At 37.8% G+C, this 18,202-nt stretch overlaps 1 protein-coding gene across 1 annotated transcript in view; it reads left to right on the top strand.

Moving 5' to 3' along the window:
- Nucleotides 1–18,202, top strand: part of LOC126419103 (SWI/SNF-related matrix-associated actin-dependent regulator of chromatin subfamily B member 1) — a 127,597-nt gene that overhangs the window by 52,140 nt on the left and 57,255 nt on the right. Inside the window, exons 4-6 of the mRNA XM_050086200.1 lie at nucleotides 8,043–8,177; nucleotides 15,576–15,703; nucleotides 15,791–15,957. Of these exons, the coding sequence (XP_049942157.1) occupies nucleotides 8,043–8,177; nucleotides 15,576–15,703; nucleotides 15,791–15,957 (430 nt within the window). The remainder of the gene's footprint in view (nucleotides 1–8,042; nucleotides 8,178–15,575; nucleotides 15,704–15,790; nucleotides 15,958–18,202) is intronic.

The raw sequence follows: 18,202 nt of genomic DNA, 5'->3' as shown, positions 1-18,202 counted from the left end.
TGTGAATTAGCTGTTCTATTTGCATCCCACATACTCTTTGCCTTCCTAAAACATTTTTAAGCACGTTACAATACTGTTTGTAATGGGCTTCTGTAGCTTGATTGTGATTACTTCTAACATTTTGCTATAATTCCCACTTTGTTCTACATGATATCCTTATCCCACTAGTCAGCCACCCGGGCTGTCCATTACTGCTAGTACCCCGTTTAGAATGTTCTAATGGAAAGCAACTCTCAAAGAGCATGATAAATGTGTTATGGAAACCATTGTATTTATCATCTATATTATTGGCACTATAAACATCCTGCCACTCTTGTTCCTTGACAAGTTTTTAAAAACCTCTCTATTGCTGTTGGATTAACTTTCCTGCATAGTGTGTAATTAAATATGACATTGGTTTGAGTACAAAAGTCTTTTACTGTTAAAATCTGTGCATCATGGTCTGAAAGGCCATTCACACTTTTACTAACAGAATGCCCATCTAGTAATGAAGAATGAATAAAAATATTGTCTATGAGTGTACTACTGTTCCCCTGCACCCTAGCTGGAAAAAACAACTATACGTCTATGTTACCAAAGTTGTTATACCAGAAGAACTATTTAAGAACTAACAATAATGGTCTCGAAATTCTCTGCCTACTAAGAAAGCAAATACTTGTATTAATACTACTACAACACAGCCAATACTAACAAAACTTCACAAAATTATTAGCTAAAACCAAAAAATTCAAACGGCCACTATAACACTAAGCGAAGTTAAAACACTGAATGAAAATTTTACTGAAATATTTCACTAGAAACAATAATAAACGTCAGTTTGAAAACTAAAGCACAAATTTACTAAATGACTTCAGCACATGTGAGGCTTAGACGAACGACGCACACACACTCACAAATAATAGACCAATCGAGTCAATAACACAGGAAGAAAGACTGAGATGAATGAAAATCCACTAATAAGCTACTTTTACGGCAAATATTAACACAAATAAACTTTAAAATAAGTAAATGAAGTCTAAAATTATATAAAATATTAATGAGCTATTTCAACAGCAATGAAGCACTCGTGACGTCACACCTTGATCCAAAGCTTTAGTGTGTCATGTGAGAAAAGTGCGAGTTGGATTTCACATGATCGATCGTTTTGAAATCCATGCTGCTTTGCACAGAGGTGGTCATTCTGTTCAATATACCTCATTGTGTTTGAGCTCAGACTGTGTTGTAAGATTCTACAACAAATTGATGTCAAGGATATTGAACGGTAGTTTTGTGGAACATTTCTGTTACCCTTCTTGTTGACAGGTGTGACCTATGCCTTTTTCCAAGAACTGGACATGGTTTTTTGTTTGAGGGATCCATGGTAGATTTTAGTTAGATTGCGGTTGCCGCATTGACTACTTTGGTTAGGTGAGATTCTTATTTTGGTGTGAAATGAAGGCTGCTTGGGAAATTGTTGGATTGTGCGAATTTTAAAATGTCCTCCAAAGCAGGGTCTTCAAATTCTAGAGCTTTCTGACACATTATCTTATCCAGAGTTCCTAGATAATAGCATCCCAAATCATCACTTCGCCATACAGTTCCTTATGTACAGGAGTCACAAAACAGCATTTTGTATTTGAGTCCCCACAGATCAGTTGCCCATGCACGATTAATTGGTTTGGGTGTTTGACACTGATAAAAACTCCATACAAGATGCAACCACATGGTAATGGTGGCGATAGTAGAAGTAGATAACAAGGCATACCTTTCATCAAAGTTCAGGTGTACCGGTTCTCTGAGAGGGGCCAGTTTGAATGAAAGCCAGTGTTTACTAGGCGTGATTCACAACAGGAAAAGGTATTTGACCATGACTGAATTGATTACCTGGAATTCAGCAAAATACTGTCGGAAACTCTTGTATGCCTCCCACTCGTTTGCTGACTTGTCATACAACTGCTGGGAGAGTAGCACGAACAAGGCCTCCTGACATCTCTGTGCATCTAACTGCTGTTGCAGTGGAGCATGACTTCCATCAATATACGTGTTGAGATAGCCTGGAACGCAGGATCTGTGGTGGCAAAACGAATGTGGAAAAGGCCCATGAACCACATTCAGTTATGTTGTATTGTGAAAACACGCTATAACTTCTAGAACAAGTACATTTTCTTATCACAAGTATCAGGGTTAACAATGTTTGGGGTGGCACGTGGCAAGCAGTTACTATAGTTCAATGATGAAGTGCATTGCGCATGGAGTCACAGCAGAATGAGGGTGACTGCCAGGTGGTGATGGCGTTCATAGTCGCTTGTGGCAGATGATGCTGCCTGTGCAGCCTAGGTGGTGGTGGTGGTGGTGGTACTGACATTCTCTTTCAGTTGCATTAAAATTTCAGATCCCACATTTGTTCATGCTCTGCATTTTCTCCCACTCTGGGTCCATATTCACTTTGGAATGTGCTTATGTTGTCTCTCTGCCCTTCTTTTTCACTGGGGAGTCACCAAGAGATACTAAACTGTCATTTAATGCAACTAAAACAATATTTGGTTATAATAGACGGAAACATTCCACGTAGGAAAAATATATCTAAAAACAAAGATGATGTGTCTTACCAAAATGAAAGTGCTGGCAGGTCGACAGACACACAAACAAACACAAACATACACATAAAATTCAAGCTTTCGCAACAAACTGTTGCCTCATCAGGAAAGAAGGAAGGAGAGGGAAAGACGAAAGGATGTGGGTTTTAAGGGAGAGGGTAAGGAGTCATTCCAATCCCGGGAGCGGAAAGACTGTCGACCTGCCAGCACTTTCATTTGGTAAGTCACATCATCTTTGTTTTTAGATATAAAACAATATTTGGTTATACAGATGTGTCTGACTCGCCTGAGGAGCTACACAGGCTTGTTACTCCCATGTGTTTCAATGTATTTAAGCCACAGACCTTGTTTCTGTATTAATATTTTCCCACATCTATCGCACATTTTGTTTTCTGTCATTATATCTTATTAACCATCCACATTTGCCTTTTACACAGACTTTTCTCATATCGGTTGTGTCCATCTTTCCTGAAGGCATCGCAGTAATACACGATCCTCTCAATCCGTCTTCATAGTAGACTTGCGCAGTAACGACACAATGACACACAAGACCTTTTGTTACAACTTCCTGTGTGCATGTAGCATTCAGCTGCCATCCAAGCTTTAATAGCAAATACTTCACTTTCTGTTTCGTCACATACTGTCAGGTAACAAAACTTAATATCATTTGTGTAGCTTTACTTGGTGGATGTAAGAATATTTTGTTCGACATATTCATTTTCGAGCTTACCTTTGGTAGTTCACTATAAGAATGCTTGCTGTAGGCTAATTCATCTTGCTACCATACTGTCCATTACTCTCGCACCACCTTTTTAACAGTTATGATGTTTTTCAGTACTTCACATCATTTGTTGCAATCTGCACACAATTTCTGTTGCGTAATTGCATGACATAATTGTATATATTAATTTATGTTGTCTAATCCAAGTTTCATCGCAACTTGATTTTTTACTCTGTTGCATTTTGTAACATAAAGAAGCAAATTTCTTTATCAGTCTTGAAGACGACATGTTTTGAGATATTCAAGTTCAAGATCAAGGTCATTGACGGTAATTGTGTACATTTTTTTAATATGACCTTATAGTGTATCATTTGAAAGCTTGTTCTGAGAATTTCCCAAAATTACGTGTTTCACAGTTCTATATATGGAGGAGTTACAGGCATATTTATTGAATTTTCTGCACATTTTCAGAACTTTAGGCTGCCATTACTTTAAGTGTATGTGTACTACAACTCTAAAATAGTCAGTTATTTATCTTGCCTCGGTAATTTAAAATGGAACCCTTATAAAATCACTTCGTTGTCCATCTGCAAGTCTGTCCGACTGTTAAAACACCCTCTTTCTCAGGAATGAGTAGCCATGTCAGGTTGAAGTTATTGTTGCAAATGAAGGTCTATGGTCCCTCAGAGGTGTTTTAAATTAAAAGCTTCTACATCAATGAACTCAAAAGATGTGGCCATTTATGTCACATAAATACTTCAAAACTCGCTCATCAAAACCTATAGGGTACTGCCGATTGACGTAGAATCTTGAAATTGGTTGTGAAGAAAGGTTTAAAATTGTGAATTTATAATTACATCACATCTTTTGTTTTCTCTCCATGTATTATCTGTATGTAGTCTGTTCATTTGTTAAGGCTCTTGTTTCCTCAACAACAGGTAAACATATCAAGGTGAAATTTATGTCTCATACTGCGGTCTATAGTACCTTGGGAGTGTAATAAACATAAGCTTCTAAGTCAGTGCAATCAAAGGATATGGTCATATATGTCACATTTTGATGCTCGTAAACTCCCTCATCAAAACATATAGGGTACTTCCAACTGACGTAAAATCACGAAATTTAACAAGAAGAAAGGCTTCACCCTCCAAGTAAAAGAAAACATCCAAAAAGTGTTACTTTATATCAAACGAAGAAAAAAGAATTCTTTCGCATGTGTAATCCAACTGTCTGTCTATCCATGTGTTAAGACCCCCCCCCCAAACTGGTGAATACACTGAAGCACCAAAGAAACAGGTATACGCATGCATATTCAAATACAAAGATATGGTCGGCAAGTACGACAATTTCACGACTGTACCGTGAATATCGGGAATCCGGTAGAACATCATACCTCCGATATCACTGTGGCGGGAAAAAGATCCTTCAAGAAAGGGGCCAGTGATGACTGAAGAGAATCATTCAGCATGAAAGAAATGCAACCCTTCTGCAAATTGCTGTGCATTTCAATACTGGGTCATCAAGTGTCAGCATGCGAACCATTCAGCGAAACATCATCGATACGGGCTTTCAGAACCGAAGGCCCACTCATGTGCCTTTGATGACTGCACAACACAAAGCCTTACGTCTTGCCTGGGTATGTCAACACCGACATTGGACTGTTGACAGCTGGAAACATGTTGCCTGGTTGGACGAGTCTTGTTTCAAATTGTATCGAAGGGGTGGACATATACGATTATGGAGACAACCTCATGAATCCATGGACCCTGCATGTCAGCGGGGGCTGTTACTGCTGGTGGAGGCTCTGTAATGTTGTGATATGGGACCCCTGTTAGGTCTAGAAATGACTGGCAGGTGACATGTATGTAAGCAACCTGTCCGATCAACTGCATCCATTCATGTACATTGTGCATTCTGACAGACTTTGGCAATTCTAGCAGGACAATGCGACACCTCCAGAATTGCTACAGAGTGCTGCAGGAACACTCTTGTGAGTTTAAATACTTCCACTGGCCACCACACTCCCCAGACATGAACCTTTTTGAGCATATCTGGGATGCCTTGCAATGTGCTCAGAAGAGATCTTCATGCCCTCATACTCTTATGAATTTATGGACAGCCCTTCAGTTTTCTCCAGAGCTACTGCAGACATTAGTCGAGTCCATGCCACGCCGTGCTGTGGCACTTCTGCATGCTCATGGACACCCTACATGATATTGGGCAAGTGTACCAATTTCTTTGGCTCTTCAGTGTGTATCAGGTTGAATTGATGTCGCACACTAAGGTCTTTGGTTCCTTGGTAGTGTAAGAAAATTAAGCTTCTAAGATAGTGCGATCAAAAGATATGCCCATTTATGTCACATATTTTGCCCTTTTCTCACATGAGATCGTGCAGACCACGGATGAGGAACAGTAGGTGGATTCCATATTCCTAGATTTCTGTAAAGCATTTGACACAGTGCTACACTGTCATCTATTAACAAAGGTACAAGCATACAGAATAGGTTCCCAGGTATGTAAGTGGCTCGAAGAGTTCTTCAATAACAAAACCCAGTATGTTGTCCTTGACAGTGAGTGTTCATCAGGGACAAGGGTATCATCAGAGCTCCCCAGGGAAATGGGATAAGACTGTTCCTGTTCTCTATATGCGATCTGGCAGAAAGTGTGAGCAGCAATCTGCAGCTATTTGCTGATGATGCTGTGGTGTATAGGAGGAAGATGTCATCACTGAGTGACGGCAGGGGAGTTACGAGGTGACTTAGACAAAATTTCTAGTTAGTGTCACGAACGGCAGCTTGCTCTAAATGTAGAAAAACAAAAGTTAATTTAGATGAGTAGGAAAAACAAACCCATATATTAGAGTATAGCATTAGTAGTGTGCTGCTTGGCACAGTCATGGTGATTAAATATCTAGACAAAACGTTGCAAAGCAATACAAAATGAAATGAGCATCTAAGATTGTAGTATTGAAAATGAATCCGATTAACTTCGATTGATTGGTAGAGTTTTAGGAAAGTGTGGTCCATCTGTAAACGAGACCTCATTTAGGACACTAGTGCGACCCTTTATTGAGTACTGTTCCAGTGTTTGGGATCCGCACCAGGTCGGATTAAAGGAAGACATTTAAGCAATTCACAGATGGCTTGCTGGATTTCATACCAGTCAAGTTCGAACAACACGCAAATATTATGGAGACGTTTCAGAAACTCAAATGGGAATCACTGTAGGGTAGGCAACGTTCTTTTTGAGGAGCACTATTGAGAATATTTAGAGAACCGGCATTTGTGGTTGAGTGCAGAATGATTCTACTGCTGCCAGTATACATTCCGCGTAAGGACCATTAAAATTGGATTGTACAGAGGCATGTAGACAGTCATTTTCCCCCTTGCTCTATTTGCGAGTGGAACAGGAAAGGAAATAAGTAGTAGGGGTACGGGTACCCTCCACCATGCACTATACAGTGCTTACAATGTAAGTAAGTATGTGTAGATATTCTGATACTTAGAAACTAACACATCAAAACCTAAAAGGCACTTCCTGATGGCTTGAAATTATGAAATTTGACAAAAAGCAAGGTTCACAGTACAACTAAGGGGAAAACCTGAAAATTGTTAGCTTGTAATTACAGCTTTTTTTTGCAATTTATTATCTGACTGTCTAGCTGTCTGTCAGTCTCTCTGTGTGTTAAGCCCTTTTCTCTCAGGAGCGGGTAGACCTATCAAAAGTCAAAGCACTCAAAAGATATGGCCATTTATGTCACTTATTTTAATACTCACAAAGTCACTCATCAAAACCTATAAGACACTTTACGTTGGTTTGGAACCATGACATTTTTGGTAGTAAGAAAGGCTTCCATTACAAGTAAAGATTGCTGCTGCTGCTGCTGCTGTTGTGGTGGTGGTCTTCAGTCCGAAGACTGGTTTGATGCAGCTCTCCTTGCTACTCTCCTGTGCAAACCTCTTTATTGTTAATTTGTAATTACATCAGACGAAAAAAAAAGTAATTTGTTTCCCAACTTCAAACTTTTAATTAAAACATTCTCGAAAGTTGTTTAATTCACAGGATGTCAAAACAGGCCAGAAACCATAGAGGTTTCTTGACTGTCTATATACATAGTTATGTTAGTGCAGAATCTTCAGAATGTGGGTCCTACTTGCACATGACCAATTTTTTGGGTAATGTTGTGACTTGATGCATATTCACTTCTTACATGTGTTTAGGCAGAAACCTGAGCTCATAGCTTTTGAAACATACTTTGCTGTTTTTTACATATTTGTCATGGTTTTTGAGGATGTGGTTAGGCAGGAGCCTAATGGTGCAGCTTAAATTGATGTTGGTAAAACAAGCAGGAATCGTACTTACAGTATTGCTTGTCAGAAACGCTTTGCCATTTTTTTACGAACAAGTCACGATTTTCGAGTATATGGTTAGGCACGAAATATTTACTTGTGTTTCAGTTTGAGTGGTATACTTGTATAATAATTTATACTTAAGATTTGATGATCTGCAAAATTTAATCTTCCTTTTAAACACTGACTTGTAAGTACTGTTTGTGCAGTTACAGTAGCCATCAAACTCGTACATATCTTCATTACCATCTGTAGACAGTAAATGAAATGTCAAGCAAGAGACTTAGTAGCGAGATAGTTTCCAAATTCTTATGTTTTTCTGGCGCACTCTGTAACAACTAGTAAATGTAACAGTTTTAATTCGTAATAATTTTTTTAATATCTATATCAATGTAGGGAAGGAAAGACTAAGAAGAGCATGCCATGGGTACCTTCCTTACCCAACAGTTCACATCTAGATGCAGTGCCTCAAGCAACACCAATTAACAGGAATCGTGTAAACAACAAAAAAGTCCGAACATTTCCACTTTGGTAAGTATGATCACAATTTTGTAATTTAAGACTAGCTTTGTGTAGAATAAATTCTTAAATTTCCTGTGATGATGTTTGGGATGAAAGCTTTTAAATTTGTTGTTCTTTGTGATGAAGGTTATGTAGTTACAAGTAATGCGTTCAGAGGCGTGAGTGTATCAATATGTTGTTGACATATTTTATTTATTATTGCTTTAGGTTTAATCATAATTTTTTTGTAAAAATCTTGTGGTTTTTATTGTTAAAATTGCAGTCATTTTGAATTTCCTTCTCCAATGGTCATTATTCTAAGTGAACATATGTGGTGCATTTACCCATTGTTACCTAATTGGGTTAAACCTAAATATTTCCACTTTGGAACTTCTTTAAATGGTCATTGTGTTAAGAACAATATTGCTATGATTTGTAAACTGTAGTATATGTCTTAAGTGAAATATTAAAGTAAGTTAAACACATTACTTCGGAATAAAACTATAAGCATTCACCCTTTTTTTGGAACAGAAGTATTTAGGCACTTAATTATTATATACCTATGTAATTTGGGATGTTCGCAGTATATGTGGACAGATTCTTCTGAAAACTTGGATTGAAAGAATCTGAGGACTTGGAAAGGTTTTATGTATATTTTTATTTTGAAGTTTGGTTGAGGATTAGTTATTTCATCAGCATTAACATTAAGGAAAGCCTCATTATGTTAAATGCAGTGGTGTTCATGTGTAACTGCAGGTACAGGAATCTAGTATAAAAGCTTGGACTCTTTCAAGCTAAGTGTTCTCATAAACATGAGTATTTTTATGCATAAGATGTATTCTTCATTAAAGTTTTGTTATTGTCCATTAAGCAGGTAATAAGGGGGGGGGGGGGGGAGCCCTCACAAAGGAGCTGGATTTTTATAAACTTTTAGTAGGTGGTGTGTACTGTAAAAAAACAAGGTTGCAATCTCAAGAATCCTGCGTGAACATATGGAAACCGGAAAAATTGTGGAATTTGGGCGCCTTTTGTTCCACAACAGAAGCTTTAAATTTTCTACATTTTTAGTGGCTATACATCATTTTGTGCTACAATAGATATTTATTAAGTCCAAGAGCTTCAAAGAAAGTGAAAATTTCTAAAATCTTCCAAAAGCTAAAAAAAATTATTGTGCCTTTTAGCATTACATAATTAATTTTACATCCTTTTTTAAAAGCATAATGGTATGTGTCTTTAACAGTCAGCGTTTATTATTCTCAAGAATCCCCTTATCAATGGAATGTTAATTTTCACTTGTGTTGTAGAGCTGGTCTGATGTACCGGTGTGTTTGTTAGACCCAGAGTGGTTGGCACCCTCCGCTCCCCCACTCGACATTGAACTTCACTGAACAGTTTACTGTACGGTGTATGCAATGGATAAGTTTGCAGAAGTGTTTTCTTTTGAAAATTTCAGTTATTTCTCTCTCTACCGACTATCAGAATATTGTATGAGACTATTTCAAACAGCACTCCCGTCTCTGTAATTAAGGCGATGGAGAGTGAGAGTATTTGAAATTGCCTAGTTTGCAGTTTTCCATGATAGCTGTGGTCAGTATAATACTAAACTACCTGATACAATATAATTTATTTCAAAACTACATAAAAAATCATAGAAATATATATTTTAAAAATCTTTCAGATTAATATATGTAGATAAAATAAGACTTCAGCAGCTGATGCTAAATGATTGTATCATTAAAATGTATTTGATATATGATTCTAGATTGTAGAGATCAGTTTTTTGCTTCTTGATTAAAATACAACTAAATGAAAAAATAAGCAGTTGAAGGGTTGATTGAAGTTTCATAATGTGAATTAACTTCATGTTTGTCTACAGCTGATTTACTCTACCACTTGTAATTACTGTATCTATGTTTGCAGACATTCTTTTGCTACTTATGTCTGTGTCTGTATATCAAAATGGATACACTCTTCTCCTGATGTGTACATTCACATCCTATGTTAAGTTACTCTATACCCTTAGACCACATCCTATGTAAGTGACAGTGCACGACAGCTTCAGATGACAAAACACAACTGCAGGTATATGTACGGAAAGTGCCCTGAGGGAGTGACGTCCATGGTGCTACCTGTCCTCTGCTACAACTTTTGACATTTGAGTTCAAATGAAAGCAATTTGATTCTTCCACATCTTACAGCTTGATATCTTCATGCACTGAAGGACTGAATTTATTTTCATTATTTGTCATAGTCACTGTGGTGCACAAAATTAAATGAATGCACAATATTTTTAAGAGTTTGCAGAGGTAAAATCACATTGTGTAGACTTGGCTTGTAGTTCATTTTAGGCCATACATTATTTCGTATGAAATGTGGCCAATACATCAAAATTGTATTTAAAGTTGAGAGTGGGAATGATATCTTTTTCTTGTTTGCTAGATATCGGTTGTTACATCCACAGATGAGATGCAAATCCTATACTGCGCATAGGGGGTCAAGTGATTGTAAAAATCATCATATTTCAATCACTGCTCAAGATGTCAAAATGATGTTTTTTGGAAATGACAGCCTGCAAAAAGGATATTTTATTGTATGATTAACAGTTGATGCATTTTTTGTCAAATATTTGAGTGGAGTGAAAACATGATTCCCTATAAATTACCCAATGAGTTTTTGTCCAAATTTTCATAGCAAAACAGCAAGAAATGGACAAAAGGGGTATCAAAGTGACCAATGTGAGTTCTCGTTTTGAAAGAAAATATTAAATGCTGGAAAGTAATCAGGGTAATTAAGATAGACTTAATTACTGATTTGAGGAAAAATTGAAATATTTTACAAACAGTTGCCGCTAGGTAAGTAAATGAAATGAACTGTTAAAAAGTTCATCTGTTCAAGGCCTAGCTGTCTTGCATATAAAAAAAAAAGATGCCTTGGTGTGATATTTCACTGCAAAAAGACTTCCTCTGAATCAAGTACTAAATTTAGGAATTTCAAGTACTGATGATGTCAGGAAGGCAAGTGAGGTGTCAATAAGGTCATGCTTTCTGAATTAATCTTGAAAATAAAACAAAAAAATGAAAAGAAATACGTGAAACATTTTGTGGAATGATTTGTCTAAAAGAAATAAAATAGATCAGAGTAACATTTGTTATGCCTTAGGGTGATGTTTGAAATTATGTATATTTAAAATGAGATACACCAATTGTTTTTCTAATATGTCTTATTTCTTACTTTTAGACAAATCATTGCACAAAACATTTGACTTCTTTTCAAAAATTTTGTTTGCGTTACTTATGCAGATTATTTAGATTAACTGAAACGCTTGGCCTTAACATTGATTGCTGATGAATTACGTTCCCACGAATCAGATATCAGTAAAATTTCATTGTTTTTCTTTGTGTTTTATTAGGGATTTAATGTGTGTCATATACTGGGATAGGTGTGTAAAGATGAAGTACTTTGGCAGAACTTTACAAAATACGCTGCCAAGTGCAGTGTAAACAGTATATACATAACTTAGTACACAGTATTGGTGACAGGGTTGTAGCCAAGTCAGTTAAAATATAAGAAGTAGCCAGGACTGAACCGAGGACCAAACAACAATCGTGATTACTAGCCTAAAATGCTACCTTCACACCATGGACACCTCCTCCAGAGCGTAACTCATTCTTCCATTGTTACTGTAGTTGGTCATTCTTCTGTACTTATCAGCTGTTGAAGTTCTTGATCATGTAAGAAAAATGTGTCTTTAATTTGTTAATGAGATAATTGAAAGTTTTTGGACTCATCCATGTATATTCAAAGAATTTGTCTGATTATCGCTGTAGCTGATAGTATAAATTATGAAATTCTTCAAGAAGATTCTTCCCTTCATAAATTTCAAACTCGGTGTTCCATTATTGCCTTATTTTCCTAAGCAAAGCTAATTTTGTTGCCTTACTCCGAGCTGCAGTATTCTACAGGATGTGCTAGGATGCGGCCTTAGTCTTTCTTTGTTGAAATGAATGAACAAAAAAGCTTCAGATCAAAACCAAACGTCATTTTGGTAACACTTACCTCCAAAATCACTTACCTCCAAAATCAGGTCTTTCTGTGGGAAAGGTCGTAGTACCTTTGCAGAAATCCTTGCAAAGATTTTTTCCTCAGGGCTGCTGTACTGCCATGCAAATTGTTGGTCAGTTGCAGTATGTTAATCAATGACTGCAGTGTCTCCCATTAAGAATTTCTAAGCAGAATATGACACAGTAGCGGTGTTCATGGCAGTTTCCGAGAAAAACTGAATAATGCTTTTGGATTAGTGTTGTAATGCTGTAGTGTCATAAACCCCAACCTAATTGTTACATAGACCTCATTCCCTCCCAAGGTGCAACTTCCTAAAAGAACTCATGCTCACTAACAACACTGGTCCACAGTGGATTATTTGCAGAAACTAAAGTAGTCAATTTATAGATTTCAAAGCACTAAACACGAATATCACAATTAAAATTGTTTCCTAATCCAGGGTTACAAAGAAGTTGGGTCTTCATGTTTAACATATATATCTGCTGTAGTCAACAGTTAATTGAACTTGCATGGTTTATTCGTGCTGTGCATTTGCCTTCGTCATGTGGGTGGTGTCTGGAGTGTCTCTGTAGTAGTGCTCACAGCTGAATGTGCCACAGTGCTATGGAAACATATTGAGGTGGGAGTAAAGAAAGTGCTTCTTCAGGATTGTGTTGCAGCCAGTGACCTTATAAGCATAAATGAGTTTGTCCACAAGGTCCTGTAATTTTCGGCTCTCCTATTTCCGAAGAACAATTTTGTCACATTACGAGAACAATTCCACATCAACAGCGGTTAGAGAGGACTCAAAGTGTGTGTCACACAACAGCTGACATATCTATGGACAAATGAATTTCCCATTCGTGATCTTCTCTGTCCTTTGTCGTGGAAACATGTTACGCAAATACTGAAATGCTGGTTCATTCTTGCACACAGTCTGAACAAATGCGTTCTTGAGTCCTAGCTTAATGTGCAATGGTGAGAGAACAACTTTGTTCAGATTCAGTAAATGTTCCTTGGCAGTATTTTTTGACCCAAGCACCAGAGCTGTTTGTGGAGGTCATTTGCTGTGAGTGTAGTGTTCTTCTGTTGTGAAACGGGACAGATGCCCACTCACACAGGTAACAACAATACTTAGTGTAACCCCGTGAAAACTCAACAGCATCACATTGACATTTAAGATATCAGCCATTCATGCTTAGTAATTAACACTCTTTACAAAGGATTTCAACATGGTATAACACCATATGTCACAGGGTTGATTGGCCTTTCATTACTGTTGTGTAACAGCACTGCTCTCAGGCTTGTTTTTTAGCCATCTGTGAAGTTTCCTCTTGTCTGGTTTGTATGTAGTGTTCAGGTCTTCCAAGGGAATGTCGTCATCACTGCAGAATGTAATTTCGCCTTCAGTATTGAAATGACACACAAGTTTTTTCGTATGCTTCGGAAACAACACATGTGGACTGTGTCAGGAAGGAGATTCCACTGCTCCCAAAAGTTCGGCTTTACTCTTGTTGTTGTTGTTGTTGTTGTGGTCTTCAGGCCTGAGACTGGTTTGATGCAGCTCTCCATGCTACTCTACCCTGTGCAAGCCTCTTCATCTCCCAGTACCTACTGCAACCTACATCCTTCTGAATCTGCTTAGTGTATTCATCTCTTGGTCTCCCCCTACGATTTTTACCCTCCACACTGCCCTCCAATACTAAATTGGTGATCCCTTGATGCCTCAGAACATGTCCTACCAACCGATCCCTTCTACTGGTCAAGTTGTGCCACAAGCTTCTCTTCTCCCCAATCCTATTCAATACTTCCTCATTAGTTATGTGATCTACCCATCTAATCTTCAGCATTCTTCTGTAGCACCACATTTCAGGTAGATCTAAATACCTAACCAAATCACTGAGTTCACAATGTGTGGTTTTGTGTTATTCTCCAGTTGATGTTGGTGTAAATGTAGGGTCCTTGTCACTGGCAGATGATTGCACATTTTTGATTGTATCTGTCAGTTGGGCGTCATTGCTATCACTGCTTATGGTGGTACATGTGGAGGAACAGGAACTATCAGCCTTTAACCATGAGCCACATGGCAAATGACAGAGGGGATGTCAGGGTATTGACTATTGCTCTTCGTCTTGCTCTTCCCTCGAGGAGGTACCATACAAAAATAGTAATCGATTGCATGATATGTGGATTCATGCCAGATTACAGGCACTCCAAACTTCAGAGATGTTTTACCATGCATTCAGTGTAGACGAACATTAGCTGCGTTAGATGTGTGGAGTCCACAACTACTCTCCAACAGGACACCCGAAATATTGCATGTATCTTTAATTCAATGCTTTAATCAGTGGTCACCTTCTTGAACGACAAATAACATTAGCACATATGTAACAAAAGTTATCAGGTGTGTTACTACAGGTGCTGGTCATTTTTGTGAAAGCATACACATGCACAATAATACAGTTCAATTTCGGCACTTCCCCACACATATTCACTGCCAACTGCCAAGATGCTAGTTCCAGTAACAAGTGAACTAAGGTACCATGATAAACAACAGTTAAAATTGCATCTGGTTTCAACATTTGACAATGTTCACATGACTGGACAGTGTGCACAAGTCATGGTATAAAGTAGTGTTGACAGATTATAGTGGGAGTATCCACCTCACTTACTTAAGGGCAAGGAACTCTTGTCACGATGCCTTTGCATGTAGGACGTTTAATTTCCCTAAGTGTGACTGTGAAATGTAAACATATTATTAACTTGTAATCCTGAGCTAGGAGTCAGTGCTATAAATGATCAATGCATGTAAGTCTATACAGAACTACTGCTTCCGCTTCTGTAAAAATTAAAAAGTGAAAATTTGCAGACTAGTGTAATGAACAACAGAGTTGATCTGGAAACACTGGAAGGTAAGAGGTAAGCCACTTGGTAATTAGACACCATCTTCATTACCAGTTGCTGGCACATAGATTTTTCCTTTTCATCCCACACGGTAAGTCTCCCCTGAGCCGGGAATCTAGGTGACTTTTCTGAACTATACCCCTTTTCCTAACCCTCCATAGTCCTGTTCTACACCCCTCTTTCTTCCCCTTCAACGCTCCTGCCGGATGAAGGAGCCACTGGCTCAGAAAGCTTGTATACGTAAACCTTTTTTTGCATGTGGCGCCCTTTGGTGAGCAGATTTTTTATCTATCCAACTACATTATATTATGTCCACATGGTGCAATAGAGCAGTTATGGTGTTTGCTATTTCTCTTACTTTTATGACTGTCTAACTATGTGGAACGAAACAAATATAGCTTTTTACTACTTAAGTATCTGGACTGTAGTTTTCAGTGAAAGTTTAAATGTTAATAGCAAAATACATTCCTGCTTTATTTTCAGCTTTGATGACACAGACCCTACAACCATTATGGAAAATGCTTCACAAGTGGAACTTCTTGTGCCTATTCGCTTGGACATGGAAATAGAAGGACAAAAGCTTCGGGATACATTCACATGGAACAAAAATGGTATTAAATATTACTGTTTTCCTCCCAAAAGTTTAACTCCTTTGTTTATTTGTGGGAAAAGAAATCTTATGAGTTTGTCTGTTTTAGAGAGCTTAATATCACCTGAACAGTTTGCTGAGGTGCTTTGCGATGATTTGGATCTTAATCCCCTCACATTTGTTCCGGCCATTGCACAAGCTATCCGTCAACAAATCGATGGATTCCCTACTGACAGTATCATAGAAGAGAATACAGATCAAAGAGTTATAATAAAGGTATGTTTGGATTTGGGGAAAAGTGTACTTAAAATAAGAGTGATTTTTATAAAACAATTTTCACATTAATCTTCTGGGAAAGAGGAGCATCTTAAGTGTAAGAAAATGTGTTCAAATAAGTGACCTGCACATATGTTTCCTTTGCAGGTGAGAAATGTTTCTCTAGTCTTTATGCCGTGAAGAATAGATAACATATGCTGTTTTTAATTACTGTGGTTTCATGAGCAAATGACACATTGGTGAATTTAAGTTGAAACTTGTTGTGTCAGTTTACATTGCCATCAATAATTGTATGTGATAAATTTTAGATGTGAAAAGAAAAAAAAGACTGTGTAAGGTTGTGGAGAATTTGGGTTTGTGGTTATCAGGTGTATTGGTTACCTTTTGTTAACACAATTGCTGTGCACAGTTCGATTGTTCGACAGCATAAATATTGTTAGTCAAGAATTATAGCTGACAGCTACATTTGATGTGGTCCTTGTGGCAAATATTTGATATTCTAACAATGTATAGTTCCTGGGCCCAGGTCTCGGGCAGTGATTCTCAACCTGGGCATTATTGTCTTTTGTGGCGGTTTAACTTACGCAAGGCAGCACTGTGATCGAAAGGGGTTTTGGGGAGGGAGTGTTCCGTGTTTGCTTTGATGATTTTCCTTTTAGTTACTAAAAGACAGAAATGTTGGTGAATTTAGTAGTTTCCTAAGTATTGGTAGTATACTGCAGAGCACATGAATTGAATCCATTTGGTTAAAATGGTATGTTTATTACAAGTTCATATAAAAGTATGACCAGAATAACTTTAAACACATGTAAATATACCTTTTCTAAGAAATATGTTTTCTCTTTCTCAAGCTGCTGTAATATCACCAAGTATTGTGCCTTTGAGTCATAGTTTTGTGTGAAATGGATGAGCTGAGACGCAGGCAAAGCTTTGACAGGGAATTTTGTGAACTGACTCACCATGCAACCACCCCATTAGCTCAGCAACAACTGTTGTATTTCACGTATGAAAACTTGTTTCCAAATTACAGAATGGAACCTTCCAGTATTGAGACTTCTGAAGCATTTGTATGTTGTGGTACGCTGTGCCCTACATTCAGTTGAGCAGAGTAGAAATCTGTGGTATTTAGTTAATGACATAGCCAGTGAGTGCATTTTGGAATAATGTTTTCTCAAAATGACTGAGGAAAAGAAGTGTTCGCAATAATTAAATGAATACTTGAAATGTGGATTCATCATCTCACCTCAAAATGAACGTTTACTGTTGTGCTTCATGTGTGAAAATATCTTAAGAGATGAAAGTTTGAAACCCTCCAGACCAATCAATCAACTTGAAAAACCACTTTGTGGAATTGTGCAATGTCCCTTTGGCTTTTTCTTTTTATTTCAGCTACTCAGACTTCATTTATTGCAAATTACAATCAGCTGGGATTGCAGCTTTGTTTTCGTTTACATTGTGTAATATGCTGACGACTACGTTGTGAACTAACTGGTTAATGTTATGAATGACCGATTAAGAAACTGAATTTTGTATATAAGTTAATTCTATTTTGCGTGATAACAAGACTCTGCATGAGCCATCAGTGCGTTCACTTTTGGCCAGCCTCCTCCCTGACACACTGTGAGGTAAGTATCTGAGCGGAGATTTATGTCCACTTAATTTGCTACTCTGCCCACATACAGCCACTGGCATGTGTCATATTTCTTTGTTTGTGCGTTGGGCTCTCAACATAGTCTGCAGACACAGCTCACTTTCTAGGTCTTTGATGCCAAAAATTCATAATCTACATCAAATGGTACTGTTACCAAGGTCTCCCAAAGACTTTTGTTCATCTGTAAAGTAACACCATCAGGAGATCAACTTGAAACTCGGAGAGTTCGAACTCGTATATCGTACATGTACAAAGTCATGAGGGTGATGGTTCCACCCCCTCCCCAGTTGTTTAAAGTTTTGATTTTCATTCTTAATTGTCTGATGTGCTGTGAATGGTCTCACTGGGCACTGGACTAATAGTTGAAGGTTACTTGCTTCTAAATGATCTCACCACGATGTCGTCTTAATGACGGAAGCTACAACAGATTGTATAATTCTGCAGCCTTACCTTTTGACTATCACAAAATCTTCTGGTTTTGGAATGGAAAAAGCAATTGGATATTCTTGGATGAAGCAGGAGTGATGGTTGTGGCATGAAGAGAAGATATCAACGTCTAGAGTTCCATATGTTGCTTCTGTTGTACAGTTGACT

The sequence above is a fragment of the Schistocerca serialis genome, chromosome 9, assembly GCF_023864345.2.
Source record: "Schistocerca serialis cubense isolate TAMUIC-IGC-003099 chromosome 9, iqSchSeri2.2, whole genome shotgun sequence".
Taxonomy (NCBI): domain Eukaryota; kingdom Metazoa; phylum Arthropoda; class Insecta; order Orthoptera; family Acrididae; genus Schistocerca; species Schistocerca serialis.
The sequence above is the reverse complement of the archived record's forward strand: the minus strand, read 5'-3'. Positions and strand labels throughout refer to the sequence as shown.